At 51.1% G+C, this 15,617-nt stretch overlaps 2 protein-coding genes across 6 annotated transcripts in view; both read right to left on the bottom strand.

The window, feature by feature from the left end:
• Positions 1 to 1,595: 1,595 nt before the first annotated feature.
• DLX1 (distal-less homeobox 1) lies at positions 1,596 to 6,535 on the bottom strand. 3 transcript variants are annotated; one of them, XM_063595446.1, is made up of 4 exons: positions 6,371 to 6,535; positions 5,266 to 5,944; positions 4,403 to 4,602; positions 1,596 to 3,256 (listed from the first exon to the last, which is right to left on the bottom strand). In XM_063595446.1, the coding sequence occupies exons 2-4, from the start codon at positions 5,576 to 5,578 to the stop codon at positions 3,002 to 3,004; spliced, it is 768 nt and encodes a 255-aa protein (XP_063451516.1). In that variant the 5' UTR covers positions 5,579 to 5,944; positions 6,371 to 6,535; the 3' UTR covers positions 1,596 to 3,001. The 3 variants fall into 3 exon arrangements, with proteins under 3 accessions (XP_063451516.1, XP_034810399.1, XP_008976257.1); XM_034954508.3 differs by having other exon boundaries at positions 6,375 to 6,533; XM_008978009.5 differs by lacking the exons at positions 4,403 to 4,602; positions 6,371 to 6,535 and having other exon boundaries at positions 3,180 to 3,256; positions 5,266 to 6,364.
• Positions 6,536 to 8,825: 2,290 nt separating this feature from the next.
• The window catches only part of METAP1D (methionyl aminopeptidase type 1D, mitochondrial), an 82,667-nt gene continuing 75,875 nt past the window's right edge, over positions 8,826 to 15,617 (bottom strand). For all 3 annotated transcript variants that reach the window (XM_034954504.2, XM_055108756.3, XM_055108754.2), the window contains 4 exons: positions 13,361 to 13,458; positions 11,994 to 12,041; positions 11,050 to 11,128; positions 8,826 to 10,928 (listed from right to left, as the gene is read on the bottom strand). In XM_034954504.2, the coding sequence (XP_034810395.2) occupies positions 10,850 to 10,928; positions 11,050 to 11,128; positions 11,994 to 12,041; positions 13,361 to 13,458 (304 nt within the window). In that variant the 3' untranslated portion in view covers positions 8,826 to 10,849. The remainder of the gene's footprint in view (positions 10,929 to 11,049; positions 11,129 to 11,993; positions 12,042 to 13,360; positions 13,459 to 15,617) is intronic.

Below are 15,617 nucleotides of genomic sequence, written 5' to 3'. Positions count from 1 at the left end.
TAGCTTGAGGCATTGGGCCCTAGCTGCCGTCTGGGGGACCTGAGTCAGATGCCGGACAGAAATCTTCACACTAGCAAAGTCACATCTCCTAGGGGAAATTGAACCTAGGAAGACCCCCTACCCCGTGCAGGAGCTGGGAAATTCATTCTTTCCTCAGCTTTGAGGCCCATCTGACTGCCTACATCCTGGTTTCTGAGGTCTGATCTCTCCCATCAGCGCTGGTTCTTCTAGGTGCTGCGGAGAAGTCCCAATCTCAGGCCTGGAAGGGGCTTGGAGGTCCCCGGCATCATTCCCCCACCCCCGACTACTTTCCCTGCTTCCATCACACCGCCTCCCCCCACCCCCAGCAGCCCCACCACTTCCTCCTCCCCTTCCCAAAGGGCGTCGGAAGAGCCTGGCGCATCTGATCTTTCACCAGCACCAATTGAAAAATGGGTGCTTGTCACAACACAGATCACTGCCTTCCGGGCTCTGCTCCCCACCGCGCGCCTGAAAAGACCCCCCAAAGGTGGAGGGCCAGCTCCCGCAGGCAGCAGCGCTGGAAGGCGAGTGCGGGAGAAGTAGGAATAGCGCTTGGCAGCCTGTCTGGGCCCGCAGCTCTCCGGGACTGCCTCGGCTCGGCTGCGGGATCTGGGGTTGGGGTTGGGGCTGGGCTGGGACGCAGGGCCACGAGAAGGGAACCAATCTGGTTCTAGTCCCTTGAAGCCCGTGTTCCTCTGGAGGGAACTAATCTGAGCAAGCGCTTCACTAGAGGTGCTCCCATAAGGGCCTGGCCTTGGGACTTTGGGACTAGGATGAGGTGGGAGTGGAGTGCTTGACTTTGGTCAGATTTTGGGGTTCCAAAGAGTCAGCCACCCTTTCCTTAGCACCTCTATTTCTGTGAGGTGCAGAGAAAGGCCCCGGATCATTAGGCAGGAACCTGCCTTTCTCACTGTGGAGCTCCCAGGGTGGCTGCCTGGGACTGTGCCCTGTCCCCTGGAGCGCACTGATTGATAGAGGGGCAGTCTGACAGACGTGTCTTTCCGGGCCCCTGCTTGGCGTCTGGCTGCGTCTTTTCCGCGACGGAATCCAGCGCCTCCGGGCATGCAAAAGCAGGGAAGCCTTATCCGGAGGAAGGCTAGAGGCAAAGCAGTGTCTCTGCTTTCAGGCCTCTCAGCCTCCCAACCTCCCGGCCTCCCAAGAGCTGGCTGGGTGTGGGAAAAACTGAAATCGTCCTGGCCGGCTGACTTTGAACTCTGACTTCATCTCCTCTCAGCCGGTCTTCAACATCCTTTTGGTTCCTGAGCGTCAGCCCTGCCCTGATGCACCTGTTCCTGAGCCCCCTTCCTGGGGAACCCTCGCCAGGCATTCTCTCCTTACCCTTCCAATTCAGGTAGGAATCAGACACCTTGGGGGTCAATGGAGCAAGGCAGGAAGAAAAAGCCCAGTGGGGCACCTCACAGGCCTCTGACGATACCCTGGTGTTTCTGGGGTACAGGGTCTCCATTCTATCACCGATAAGTTGATACGTCGCTGACCCTGTATGAACTGTCTCCAGAGGCGGGAACCTGGCCTGGCCCCCTGGCACAGCCTCACACAGCACAAGAGAGCAGTTCTTTCAAGAAATCATAATTTTACTGTCTCAAAGAAACTTTATAACTTATTTACAAAGTTTTTTTCCCAAGATACAAAGCAATAAGTTAACATTCTCAATATAAAACTAAACTTTGACATAGAGAACACAAAACACAGTTGATTTCAATTGATCACATTTTCCAAATTTCACAAGAAAAATGTCAAGATTCTCATTTCACAAAGCATGGGGTTTTACAGCCACACACAACAGAACGCAAAAAGGCTAAGCTTGTGCAACATGTTTACAGAACAACAATAATAACAATAATAATAATAACAATAATATGTACAGTCATTAGATCCTGCACTGGAGATTGTGCGTTCAGGGTGGTGACTGGCATTATTCTGTGGTCGAGCCTCTAGGGATTGTTGTAAAGCTGATTTTGTCTTATTTTAAAGCCCACTGGAATTAGAGTGCTTGTTCTCGCCTGTTTTCTCTCTACTCCCCATTTGCCCTCGCTCCCTCTTTCTACCCAAGGAGGAAATCAGCATTTTCCTTCTTGTCCAGGCGAAGCAACAGAGTTCCTCCCGAAATGAGAAAATCATGTTGGCTTCATTTATCGTTCTTTTCTTTTAAAAATTATTTATTAAATAATGTCGGACATGTAAAAAATGCAAATCATTCGGCTCCAAACTCTCCATACCAGAGAAGTACAAAAGTTACTGTATAAATTAAAAATCACCACGTCCTCCTTATTCGTTTCTCCCCGTGCGCTTAAAGTAAACAGTGCGTTTGAACAGTGCGTTCCTTGCGCCCAGCAGAACCTTGAATTGGCAAACAGCCTCAGGCGAAGTCCATTTCTCAATAAATAAAACCCCCTCCCTCCAATGCCCCCAGATTCCCACACCAGCTACACAGATGGTCAGGCAGAGTGTCCCAGGATCCGGAGATGGTCAGCCGGGCAGGACCCGGGCCGCTCAGACCTTGTGGCTTTTTGCTGAGGCCGCAGAATGAGGACAGCGGACGGATGAGGACCTGGACTTTACCAGCGCACAGACAGAGCAAAAGGAGACAGGAGACTGACAGGACAGAAAAGAGCTTTTGCTTTTTCTACATTTTGTTTTTTCCTGATAGTCCCACAAAGCTGAAGGTCGGCGGGTCGGGTGGAGCGGGTTTATCTCGCTGCTTGGGCTGTCTCAGGTGGCAGTGGCTTCCCTCCGAGGCCACTCTCTGTTGCCACTGCTCGGCCCAGGCCAGGGTTCAGGCTAGAGCGCGGATGCCGGGAAGTTGCTGGGCCGGACCTCGCGGGGCTCCGAGGAGATGGAGGGCGTCCCGCCTCCACTGTTCCTTCTTCCCTCTGGGTCCTTCTTTTCCGGACGGGATGGATGGACCTGGAGGCGAGAGGGACCTGGGCCGGGGAGACAAGAAGGAGACGGGCGGGCAACCTCACATAAGTTGGGGTTGCTGCATAGCTTCTTGGTGCGCTGAAGGGTACCACGATGTGTAGCTGGGGATATAGGAGCCCGCGTTTCCGCCTGAGCCCTTCCCGGATGAAGAGTTAGGGTTCCAGCCGGGCGGCACGGGTGGGGAGCCAGCAGACAGGGCCCGACCGTTGGCCAACGCACTACCCTCCAGAGCCGCCCCACCCTGCTTCATCAGCTTCTTGAACTTGGATCGCTTGTTTTGGAACCAGATCTTGACCTGCAAGAGCGGACAACAACGTGACTCAGGCTGGGACCACTGAGCCTACCTAGGTCACAGGGAGGAAAAAAGGGACCGCAGAACAGCAGAGATAGGACCTCCCAACCCTGCGCCAGCTGGCAGCTCCCTGCCAGAGAAGCAGAGACATGCCTCCTTCCTCCCTTCCCCCATAAGAGCCAAAGGCTCGAAGGCCGAACCGCCCGCCGCCGTCAGCCCACGGGGGCAGCTCTCAGAGAGCCAGGGAAGAGTTGTGATGAGGGGAGAACCGGGATCCAGGCCTTAGCCTGCCAGGGGCTCAGTCCGACCGTGGCTACCGCCTGCGGAAGATACAGCGCCTGCATAACACCGAGCCAGCAATTCCAATATCAACATCAATAAAAAGAATCGAAAACCTAGGAAGGAGTGGAGGAAATTTATTTGCAACGCGACCCAACTTCTATGCGCCATCTTTTCTGCCCTTGAGTTGGGACGGACTAAGGAGGCCTCAAGGTTTTGCTGAACTTTTCTTTGGATTCAAAACCATTCTTGCCCTAGGGTCTGTTTGCTTTCTCCAGCTCTGCTCCAAATCCCGGACCGGACGTCGGAAACCCGCGCCCGCCGCCGCAGGAACGCTCACGGGCTCCCCGAAGTCTTACAGAAAGCCGGGAAGGAAAGTCCCTTTTCTTCTCTAAGGTCTAGGACTTGAGAGGTGAGAGGGCGGAGGAAAGGCTCTCCCCCCACCCCCAACCGGTGAGAAGGAGGAGGAGGAGGGAGGCTGAGGCGCGGACCCAGGCCCCGAGTGATTAGTCACACAATTTAAAGGCAAAGGAGGGATTAAGCCCGGAGTCTATTGTTCCAGTTGTTTAGGCACGTGTGACCTCAGAGTTCCCAAACAAAACATCTGGGGAAATCCTTCCTGCGCCCTAATCAGATTGTCCAGGGACAGAGGGCCGGGCGGCAGGCAGCTCGGGATACCGAGAGCAGTGACAGAGCTAGGGCAGAGGGAATGAGGGAGGAAGGAGACACGCTGAGAGCCAGGGGTGGACACAAACACATACACACAGTGACACCCCGACCCTGAGTCCCAGCGAGCAACAAATGAAGACCCGGGCGCAGGCCGGCCGCGGAAAGCCTGCGTGGCGGAACGGAGCGGCAGCGGCGAGGTACCTGAGTCTGTGTGAGTCCCAAAGAGGCCGCGAGCTCCGCCCTCTCCGGCAGAGCTAGGTACTGAGTTTGCTGGAACCTCCGGTTCAAAGCCTGCAACTGCAAACTGGAATAAATCGTCCTGGGTTTACGGATCTTTTTTCCCTTGCCATTGAAGCGCACTTCACCGCCTTCCACCACCGTGCTCTTCTCCGAGTCCGCCCCTGGAGGGACAGCAGAAGTAGGGCCCGTTGTTAATACGAGGGGCCGCCTTTAGTGCGAGCAGCCGAGAGCGAGTGGCTACCGAAGGGTGGCGGAGGCAGCACCAGGGAGAGAACGTTCAAGAAACTCTGAAAGCCAGGGAAGGGTCCCCCAAAATCCGAGGGCCTGTCCCGGGCCGCTGCAGGAGGGATAGAGCCGTTCCCAGGAGCGCAGCTCCTGCCTTTGCAGGGAAAGTTTGCTATTTTTGCAGGCGGTAGTTGAGGTTTAATTACCCTTAATTGCATACATTGTTTATAGCGCTACGCAATAAATAATTACCGAGACTAATACGTGCACATGTGGGTTTCTGTTTTCCAGCGGGGCATTGTGTGCTCTGCACACCGAGCCGCCCAGAGGCCCAGCCAGTGCCAGGAGACGCTCTGGGATTTATCCTTTGCTGGATAGTTGCAAATTGAGGGAATTTTTTAAAAAATTTATTTGCTGTGACAAGGATCTATAGATTGGTATTCGAAACCTCCACTGCTCCCGCGCCCTCCCCACCCCCACCCCACCTCGCTCTCCTCTCTTCTCTTTCTCTCTCTCTCCCTCTCCTCTTCTCCCCCGCTCCTTCTTTCCCTCTCTCCCTTGTACCTCCTCCTCTCCCTCTCCCTGGCAAGCGCACGTACCTGGGTCCTCCAGGCGGCTCTGGGCGAGGCTGGCGCTGCCCGGGTAGGACTGCACCGAACTGATGTAGGGGCTGGATGCGTGGCTGCTGACCGAGTTGACGTAGGGGTAGCCCAGCGGTCGGGAGAAGGACGAGGCTGAGCTGTAGGCGCCGTCGGGCTGCGAATGGCCCGCCGAGTGTAAACAGTGCATGGAGTAGTGCCCGTGGGACATGGGAGAAGGAGACATTTGCTGGTTGGGCGGCCCAAACTCCATAAACACCGCCTTGCCCGACACGGGGCTGTTGAGACTTTCTGGCATGGTGGTCATGGTCATCTCTTCTCGCGGGGTCTGGGTATGGGACTTTCTCTCCTCTGCTTCCCTTTTGGGGGTCTCTATGTTTCTCAGGACAGGAAGGAACCCAATTTAAGCGGAACAGGGGTTTTCACTTTCCATTCATAAGAAAATGGAGTTTGTCTCTTTGAAAAGTCTAAGCATGATGCTGCTGAGCTCCCCAAACTCGGTTCAAAGCTTTGACTCAGCCAAGGTCATAAATATTCATGAGCTGGCGGAGCTGATTGGTCCGCTGTCTTGCATAATCACTGGGGATTGGTCCGAGGCGCTCGGGCTCCGCTGGACTAGAGCGGGCGAGGCGGCCCGGCCTCGGGAGAGACGCATCCACACTTCCCGGCCGGGGCTCCTCTGCAACAGAGCGCGCCGGGCAGGAAGCACAATGGGCTGCGGCGTCTGCGCCGGGGCCCCTGCGGCCCGCGGTTCATCGGCCTCCCGCCTCCCTCGCGCGCTTTCCTCCCCAGGAACCAACCAGCGGCTCCGCGCCGCCGCCCCCTTACCACTGTCCCCACCCTTCAGCGGTCCCTAACACCAGACACCCGGGACCGCTTCTCGTCGCTGCCACTCAGTTCGGCGCAGAGCTAGGGCGGCTCAGGAGGAGCCTGACCTCTGCCTCTGGAGCGCGGAGTCGTGCACTGGGGGCGCCCGAGGCGGCCAACAGACAGAGGTTCTCCTAAGAGCCTTGTGCCTAGCGCAGCGCCCATCCGGCCGCGCCTCCCCGGTACGCTCTGCCACATCCCTGGAGTCGGGGCTTAGGGGCCCTCCCCGCGAACTCACTCACTCGGCCGCTGCGCCAACGCCGCTGTCGCTCCCTGGGGCCCGCTCGCATTGCTCCAGGCCCAGCTGGCCACTCCAGCTCGAGGCTGCACGGGTCTGATTAAAGCAGTGCGCGTGGAGAGCCAGGAACCCGCGCTTCTCCTCCCAGGAAAGGCGGCTGCACCGCCCCCTCCCCCAACACACACATCCTCTTTCCCTCCCAGCCTTCCTCCTCCTCCCCCTCCCTTCTCCACTCCCCATGCGCGGAGAGCCCCGGGCTCACTCGCCCCGAGAGCGCGGCTCAGCGTGGAGCCCAGGAGGCCTAGGGGCTCAGATCTGCTGGAGCCACCGACGCCAGGTGGTCATTTTCCGGCCTCCTGAGGTCTAGCGAGACTTCCAGAGTTTAGGAGTCCCTGGGGGACACCGAAACCCGCAGCAACCCCAGGCCTGTGGTAGGCTCCCTTATCTATGTGTAGACGTCTCTCGTTGCCACCCAGGATCTTCCTCACCTCCAGTGGCCAAAGCGCGCGCCACCAGGCCTAGGGGGCAGGGCTAGTGGAGGCAAGATCTGCCGCTGCTCCTTCTGTCTTCTGGGGTGCTAGGTACAAAAAAGTGCACAAGAGCCCCCACCCCATCGCCACTACTACCAATACAGCCAGCCCCTCGCGGTGTGGCGTACACCACCCTGGCTGTAAGTGGATGTTGGTTCCCCATCCCGCCAGCCCCACGGTGAATCCCAAATTACTTTGTTAGGTAATTAGAAAGTGTTGATAATTATTTCTTTCATAATTTAGCGGTGTGACGGGAACGGGGAAATGATCTTGTGAAAGTTCACACGTGCAGATGTATTAGTTACTGATTCATTTGATTAAATGGTAGTCTCAAGTGCTCAGATCCGCAGCTGAAGGCGCCCCATTAGCATAACACTGATGTTTAATTTTCATACGCATAATTAGCCATATATTTAACACTAATAGCAACATGCAGCCTTTCAGCGTTAAACAGCCCGGGATTTGATCTGGCCTGAGCTGAACCTTCATCGCTGCACCTTCCCCTGTCTGGAGTGTGCAATGATCACAGGACAAACCTCTGTAATCAAGCACATTTTGGCAGAGGGAACACCAATAAAAATGAACATTCAAAACAAATTACATCGGTGCTGTCGTTACAGATATTAGTAGAGGGGGTTTCTCTTTTTTTTTAACTTCTGTACCAGCTGCTGCTGCCCGCAGAATTCCTCTCCTTTGGTTTAAGGGCACAATGCTGGGGGCAGAAATATTTCAGGCAGCGTGGCTGGAGCAAAAAGAAAAGCAAAAGAAAAAAAAACCCAATACGCCAAACCAATAACGGGTTTGCCAACGTTTAAAAGATTTTTTTTTTCTTAATCACCGAACCACACGGTGAGGCTTTGTAGCAACAGCCAGCTAATGATTCCGCCACCAGGCAACTCCGGGAGCCGCTCGGCTCGTCCTGATTTCTGTGTCGCACTTGTGGTTTTAATTGCTCCTTCCTAGTGCCTGTTTTAGGGTATGGAGTGCCATGCCGTGTGCCCAGCACAGTCGCTCGGATACTGCCGGGCCCCAGGTCTCTCGCGCGTGCCCTGAGGGCCTTGCCCAAGTAAGTGATCGCCGCGGCGGGCGCGGGGTCGGGGTTGGGACCGGGGAAAGCGGAATTGGTAATTCCCGGAGCTCAGGGCAAGGCGTGAGGAAACCCGACGGCCGGGCCGCCTAGGGACAGTGTATTCCAGAGACTTGCAAGGTGGGGGAAGGGGAGAGACGGCCGCACATCGCGACAGTCTCTTGGGTGCTCTGTGTCCACAGCTGGAAAAGGATCAAAGACTTTTGCGGCAGCACAGGGAACCTGGTTGCCTTCTTGGAACAAAAGTCCGGCATGAGCCCCTCGGGATACTGTTTCAGAGCCTTGTTTAATTTAGAAGCGGGTTGTGTGTGAGCAAGAGATGGCTACACTCCGGAATTATTTCTTAGCTCAGAAAGGTCTAGGGAGGAGCACTGAGCGCGGGCCCTCTGATGCCGAGCCGCTGGCGGTAGCTGGTTTCTCAATGTGGGATCTTAGCTGCACTCAGTGAACCTGGAGTGGATCCCTCCCACCCCCTACTGCTAAGGTGACGCCTGTTCTGAATGCCGGTTTGCTTAAATTGTTGCCTGCCCTCACTCTGAGAGAAAACAAAACTCTCCCATTTGTCCTGAGGGCCCGGGATTCCTCATGGAACCTACTGGAGTCACCTCAGGACCAGGAGGTCCTGGTGGTGTTAGCCGCAGCCACTCTTGGCTGCAATCCCAGTGGCTCTGGGTGAGGTTTTCGGCCAGTTCAGCTGGAAGAGGGACAGGAAGGCGTGGACGAGGTATTTTTAAATCTACTTCCTAATCTCAACTTCAAAGCATGTTAAAGGGAGTTCTTTAGGGAGCTGCTGAGTGTTGGTACACACATACACACACATATATATACACCCACACACTTTAGGTTAGTCCCTTTAATAAATGGAATTATAAACTTGTCCCATAAATACCTCCACCTCAAAATAATTGCTGCACAAGCAGCGTGTTACCTCAGTGGTTAGTAAAGTCCTGTGGTCCTAATAAAACTATCCTTGGGGAACCTCGGAGTGAACTGATTTGCGGATAAGATACAATGCTAATGGTTGCAATCTGATTGCCTTAGGAGAAAACTGAAGTCATTCTCCAGCAAACATCTCCCAAGGCCAGCTGAACCCTCTTGATCTTTAGGGAATTCAGATCTTTGGGGGGGTGGGGGGCAGTAGCATCAGGCTGTGGGCCTCTGCTTGGCCAACTTCCGACCACACAAAAAGTTTTTCTATGGACCTTGTAAATCATCAACCCCTCCTTGGTCTTTTCCAGTTCTCAGACTCACTAGAATCAGAAACACCTCTATCCAAAAATTTACAACCCTGGACACAAAGAAGCCGAGCTGGAGGGGTTGGGGGACGACGAGAGAACCCTGTGTTAGGTAAAAGCTGGAACTCATCACTTTTCTGAGCCGCCTGGTCCTCAGTTTCCCGTATTATGAATGTTACAAAGATGAGCTGGCTCTTAGTCCTGGCCGAGGACACCACCTGTCCTGGCAACTACAGGTGCCATTTCCTTGCCGCTTCCGAAAGCCCAAGTTATCTTTAAGGGATGTCAGCTTTGCAAAACCCGCTTCAGTAGAAACAAGAGTTAGCACAACCATTAACTGCTTGAACACCCTCGTTGGACTTGTTCCTAAAATCATAACCGAAGGCAGACGGCTTCCTTCGTGGACTGCCAGAGGCCCGGCCTCTCCCTGCCCTTGAGCTCAGGTGCGGAACAGGTACCGGAGAGCAAGCGCAAGGGAAAGGAGGGTGCTCCGGGCAGGAATGGCCCTTGGCAGACAGAGCGTGGGCCCTTGGATTCCTGCTCCTGAAGCGGGATGGAACTGCCCGCCGAACTGGAGCTCAACTCGCAAGCTTCAGTCCCGGCCAAGTAGGCCCTTGCCCTCAAATGCGCCCGTATCTCCTCTCTCTGGGACCCTCTCTGTTTCCAGAACAGCTGACCTTTGCGGCTCCTGCAGCGTGCAAGCGCGGGTCCGGATGCGAGGAGGGCCAGTCTGGGGAGGGGTCATTTTAGAGACTAGACCGCCCACTAATCAGCCACTGTTCACACCTGGGCGAGTGGGGCCCAAGCTCGAATTCCTAGTGCAGCAAACGGTCTAGCGTGCGTGCGTGCGTGTGGGGTGGGTGGGGGGAGGGCCTCAAACTTCACCTCTGGACTGGCCTTGGAGGGCTGGATGTGGGCGGGGGAGGAAGAGCCGCAGGTGTCCAGGAAAGTCGCGTTTCTGGATTGACAGAAACCTGAAGAATGGCCAGGCCCAGAGTCCACTGCCAAGGACATGTTTGTAATCAATGCCTCTGTTCGCGGGCTAATCTTTCATCGCAAAGCCGCGATGGAGGGGAAAGATACGGAAGGGCTGGGGTTGGGGGCTGGCTTCTGCGAGCATCCTTGGGGCCGGCCAATATGGAATACACAAAAGGGAGAAACGGATTTAAAAAAATCCCAGTCAACAGGTTCGGGTTTTTCGGCAGACGTGCAAAGTTCAGATACAAAGATCACTGTAACTGTCAGAGAGGTAAGGACCTCTGACACAATGGATTTAAGAGGTTTTTTACTCCAACAGTCAGGGCAAGGGAAAGAGAAAACCGTGCTTCTCTTGGAATCTCTTCCAACCAGGGGGTTTCCTCCAGTCCCCTCCAGATGCGTTGACCGCGCTGGGAAACCGAGTCCAGGGCCAGGATTTGTTTTTCCAAAGCCGCGCGACCCCAGCAGGGCTTCAGATCCGAGTTCCCAGTTGCTCTTCAGTCTCCCCCGCGTTCTTCCAAACGCTATCAGGAGCCACGCAGGTTACCGCACGACTGGTCATTTCCCTGTTTCTTCTAAAAGTTCTCCAGCCAAATTTCAGCAATTTATTTAAAAAGGCACCTGGTCACCGCGACCTTCGGGCGGCTCCTCAGGCCTCATGGGGTAGTTTGGTCAGGATCTGCGCGCCCCTCGACGTGATGAGAACCGTGTGCTCGAACTGGGCCGACCTGTAACACAGCACCCAGCCGTCAGAACGCGCACGCAAGCTCCGGCCGGGCCACAAGCGCGCCGTCGGACCAATCTTCCTTTCCCATACAATTTAAAAGCAACAGAGCAGAAAGCAAACACCTTTGATTGTCTAGGGAGACCACAGTCCATGCATCCTCCAGGACTTTAAATTCAGGGGATCCCTCCGTGATGATTGGCTCTGTAAGAGGAAAAATATTTACTGCAGTGACCTCATCAGATTCTTGTTAAACATTGTTTCCGGCTGATTATTAAAAAAGAGAAGTTTCTCCTCCCTCCCCTCAAGTGCTTCCCCCACAGGCTCATGTTGTCATCTTGCAAGGGTTGATAATTGATGTTGCTTACATAGTATACTACAAACTAAACAGTAGGAAGAGGAAACACTACGCCATTCAAAATGTATGAAGTTGCCTAGTTCGTAATTTTTTAGAGAAAGAAGGGTATTTTAATCAAGCTTTAATTAGGACCCCGTGGATAATAACCACCCAAACACCAGTCCCTCTTATAAATACCAATTTTTAAAAAAATATTTAAATTTTAAAAACATGCTCGAGATGTTCATTCATCAGCAAATAACAATTTTCTTATTTCACTCTAATTGCTTCTCCATTAAGTCCCACAGTCAGAAACAGGATGCCTTTACGGCCCTAGGTGACTGGAATTTGGTGGTGATACCAATCACAGGATCAGCCAGGAACGGGCCACCAGAGAGCACATGCCACTTGCTGACAGGGAGCAAGGGACATAATCGTGTCTAGTTACTGGGTGTTAATGAAAAAACAAAACAAAACAAAAAACCCAACACCACATTATGCTGGTAACAGAATTAGAGGTTGGATGGCTGCCTTCTCCTAAATGTGTCGGTAAGTATCTGATTTAGGAAGATGGGGCTTGAGGATATTATTTAATCAGATTTCCAGTGCATCCGAATTATTTCATTACACTGATTGGCTTTATTGGTCCTTCACCGGACTGCCGGGCCTAGGCCAGTGGCAAAAGCTTCCACCAGGAGCTACGCAATCACTTGGAAGAGGAGCTCAATTTACCTATAGTGAATGCCATGCCCTCCTCCATGGGTAGATCATTGTCATTTGCTGCAAAACAAAAAACATGGGGGGTGAGAATAGGAAATGGGGAGGACAGAAAAAAAAATAGATTACAGGGGTCAGGCCCCTTTAAAAAACTTGGTTGTTTTATTTCTCTTCTTTTAGAGAAGGAAGGTGGAGATTTCTGGAGTCCTGGATAGTGACCAGGAGTTAAACACGGGGCTACTGGGCCTGAGTCTTTGCATTATCTGTGCTCTGGGTCAAGACTCCCCCGGAAGAGTTTTCCAAGGCCTGGCAGGGGCAGCCTGGTTGTTTCAGACACGTCAGGCTTCCTCTCCCCCTCTCCCTGTCCCCCAGGCTACTAGGGCTCCCAGCCTACTACTGGGTCCTGGGCCTTGCCCACACCCCTCACTCAAAGAAGTCCTGGGGAAGGATGCAAAGGAGGGCAGCCTCCTTTGGTGCAGGTTGTGGGGAGCAGGGGCCTGACTTCAAATAGCTTCATTTCAGACACTGGCACCAGGTAGGGCACAAGGCTGACAAGCCGTTTCTGCACTCTCACCTGAACCTCTTGAGCTGCCTAGGTGGGGGCTCTTTGGTCCAAAGAGGGTTTGGACCTGCTGGGTGTCCAGCGATCCTCGAGGGCATGGGTCCGAAAGAGTAGTCCTTCTATGGACCAATCAAGTCCATAGGGGCACAGGTCAAGGCCCCAGGACCAACTTTCCTTTGGTCCCTGTCCAGGTGTGGACCTGCCTTGAGGGTGCTCCACTGAGCTGCCTCCTACCTCAACCCAAATCCTCCCACCCCTCTGGGCCCACCCCTGTCTTCTCACTATAGGGTGCACACCCAGGCAGTGAAAAACAAGAGATTCTGGGGAAGGAAGACAAGGGTGGGCATAATCTAGAAATCACTAAAGAGTACATGCTGCTAAATACATCAGCTGTCAACGCTGGGTAAGATGTAATGAAGTTTAACCACAACAGTCAGCAGCTAGAAAAGGGGGTAGAAAAAGCAAAACAGAAAACAGTCATATGTGCATGCTGCTGGGACATTGATGCAGTGGCGTTTTGTTTTCAGTAACTTTTTCTACACAAATATCCCTTGTGCCTTCCAGCCATGCACCCTTCAGGAGAAGACAGAGAGCAAAATAAACCTTATTTTGGGATTGAAACAGCTGGGCTCTAATCCAGTAACACAGTAATGTCCCGGTTAAAATTAAGCAGACCCCCCTCCCCTGCCCCCTGCACATAAACACACACACAAACACAAGGTTGATAATGCAGATTCAAAGTCAGAGGAAGAGCTTCAGGGTCAAAGCTGCCACATCTTGATCTCTGATCAAGAAACAGCCTCCAAATGAACTTTCTTACCATGATGCCAAATTTCTGGATGTCCATGAAAGTAAGATCCTATTCCATGTCCCACAAAATGTGGACAGACTTGAAAACCATTCTGATGAGTTATGTGGCTTTAAAAGTGACCAAAAAATATTTAATTAAATTAGATAAGTTTTTCGGGCATACTAAGATAAAACAAAGTCACTTTAAAATATTCTCTGAAAAAGAAAAAGTCAGTAATATTTAGAGTCAGATAATAACATTCATGTGTTTTCATTACGCTGTAATAATTTTCATTTTTGCTGTTGCCTGCAACCACTGTCTTTGGATATATGAAGAAAGAAGGTACATATCTATCTAACACAGTCGTTTGAGTCATTTACCTTTGTACAGCATTCAGACAAAGCCACTTTAAGACAACAAATAAGTGTGTATACACACATAGTGATTGCCATACATAACCGGGATATATGTGCATATAATGCAGGTCATAAAAACCTGCCTGGCTTTTTTGAGGTTTCACAAAAAGACTATAAATTACTCCTGATTGGGGAACCAAATATAAAACAAATTACAATATAGAAGTATGACTTTCTACTTCTATGGTTCCCTTTTTCTGCTCTATTTCAAAGTGTTATACATTTTAACAACAGGCACACTCACACGAAAAGCTCAATCTACTTTGTCAATATTCTTGAAATACTCCAAAACCGTGAGATCATTTGAGAGTTCCATTCAAGACCTGCACCATTGACAAAATTCATAAAGAATGCTTTTTAATCACTAGGATGCTTAAATAAGCTAGTATTGTGATTCCCAATTCTTAGTGCTTCATTAGTTACTTCATTACACGTATGTGGAGAAGTACATTGCATGCGCAAATGTTTTACATTCCATCTGAAACCAAGCACACAGACTCCAATTCTAAAATCTTCATCTACAAGATTGAAAAGTAGTCCTTGAAATCAGCTAACATGTTTATTTTGGGGAGCATCAGACAAACAAGAACACATATACTATTAAGAATTTATATTTTCATGTGGACAAAGGGCAAAATGCCCCTAACCCTAACACTAGATTGGGATTTACAGGACTACTATTTCAATTATTAACAGAACTAAGTTTCTAGATCTCAAACTAGAGTCTCTAACAGACTCTAAGTTTAGTTTAACATGAACCCACAGGCTTTCAGCCAGCATCTTTATGGCCATTCATGTTTATATGTTTTTCTAAATAATTTTAACCATCCCCAGACTTGTAAGACAGCTTCACTTAGACCTGGATGTCACTATAACCAGCAGATGGGCAGCCTCTTATTCAGATTTAATTTTGATGTAACTGTTAGTGCAGAAATAGGTAAGCTATACATATGTTGAGGACAGGAACGGTAAGTCAAGGTTTTTATCTCTTACGTTGTACTTTATGGTTATTTCTGTGGATCTTTGGTGGGCAAGTATTTCTATTTGGTGTTTCCCAAGGTGTTTTTGTTTGTGCCACACAGTTTCTGAATAAACACTGAGGATGAAGAGTGAAAACAGGGTGGAAGAAAGATAATTAAATAGGACATAATAATCTAGATTTTTTTTTTTTTTACAGGAACAGTTTCTCCCTAAACCTATAAATTATGTTAGTTCAATCCCAACAAACCTCAATGATTCTAAGAACACTCAATATAAACTATTCTATTTTCTCTTCTAAAAAAAAATCTAGGTTTTTTTTTTTTTTTTAAAGGATCCGGCTGATTGGCAGGCATCACGGCTACATCTTAAATGTGTGTTACAATGGCAATCTTCATTTTAATTTCCGATGAGAGGAGAGGAAGAAAGCCCACTCTGAAAAAACACTTAGGGTCCCTCCCCCCATCATACCTCTCGTTCCTCTGCATAAAAGAAGCTGTGCAATTACTAGGTGGCTAAAGATATCTAAGAGCATTCTCCTACAACAATTTACTCCGTGGGTCCTGCTGCAACTTCTGGCTCCAGGAGTATCATAGAATCTGTGTGTCATGGATGCAAAGGTTAGAGGATTTCACAGCCAGGTGGAAAGAGGAAAAGAACAGGCCAAATTTCCCCCAGTTCCCTGCTTGAGCACATCTTAATGCCTGACTCTCAGGAGCTGAGTATACACTCCTGTTTGCTTTGCAGAGTATTTTCCTTCTGGATTGGTAGGTGGTTTTTAGCACTTACTGGAACTAAGTCAGATAGAATCTCATTAATATTCCTAATTACTGTTTAAAAGCATTCCCTTTCTATTATTTTGGAATAAATGGGGAGCACAAGATTATTTACCT

The sequence above is a fragment of the Pan paniscus genome, chromosome 13 (assembly GCF_029289425.2).
Source record: "Pan paniscus chromosome 13, NHGRI_mPanPan1-v2.0_pri, whole genome shotgun sequence".
NCBI classification, from domain to species: Eukaryota; Metazoa; Chordata; class Mammalia; order Primates; family Hominidae; genus Pan; species Pan paniscus.
The sequence above is the reverse complement of the archived record's forward strand: the minus strand, read 5'-3'. Positions and strand labels throughout refer to the sequence as shown.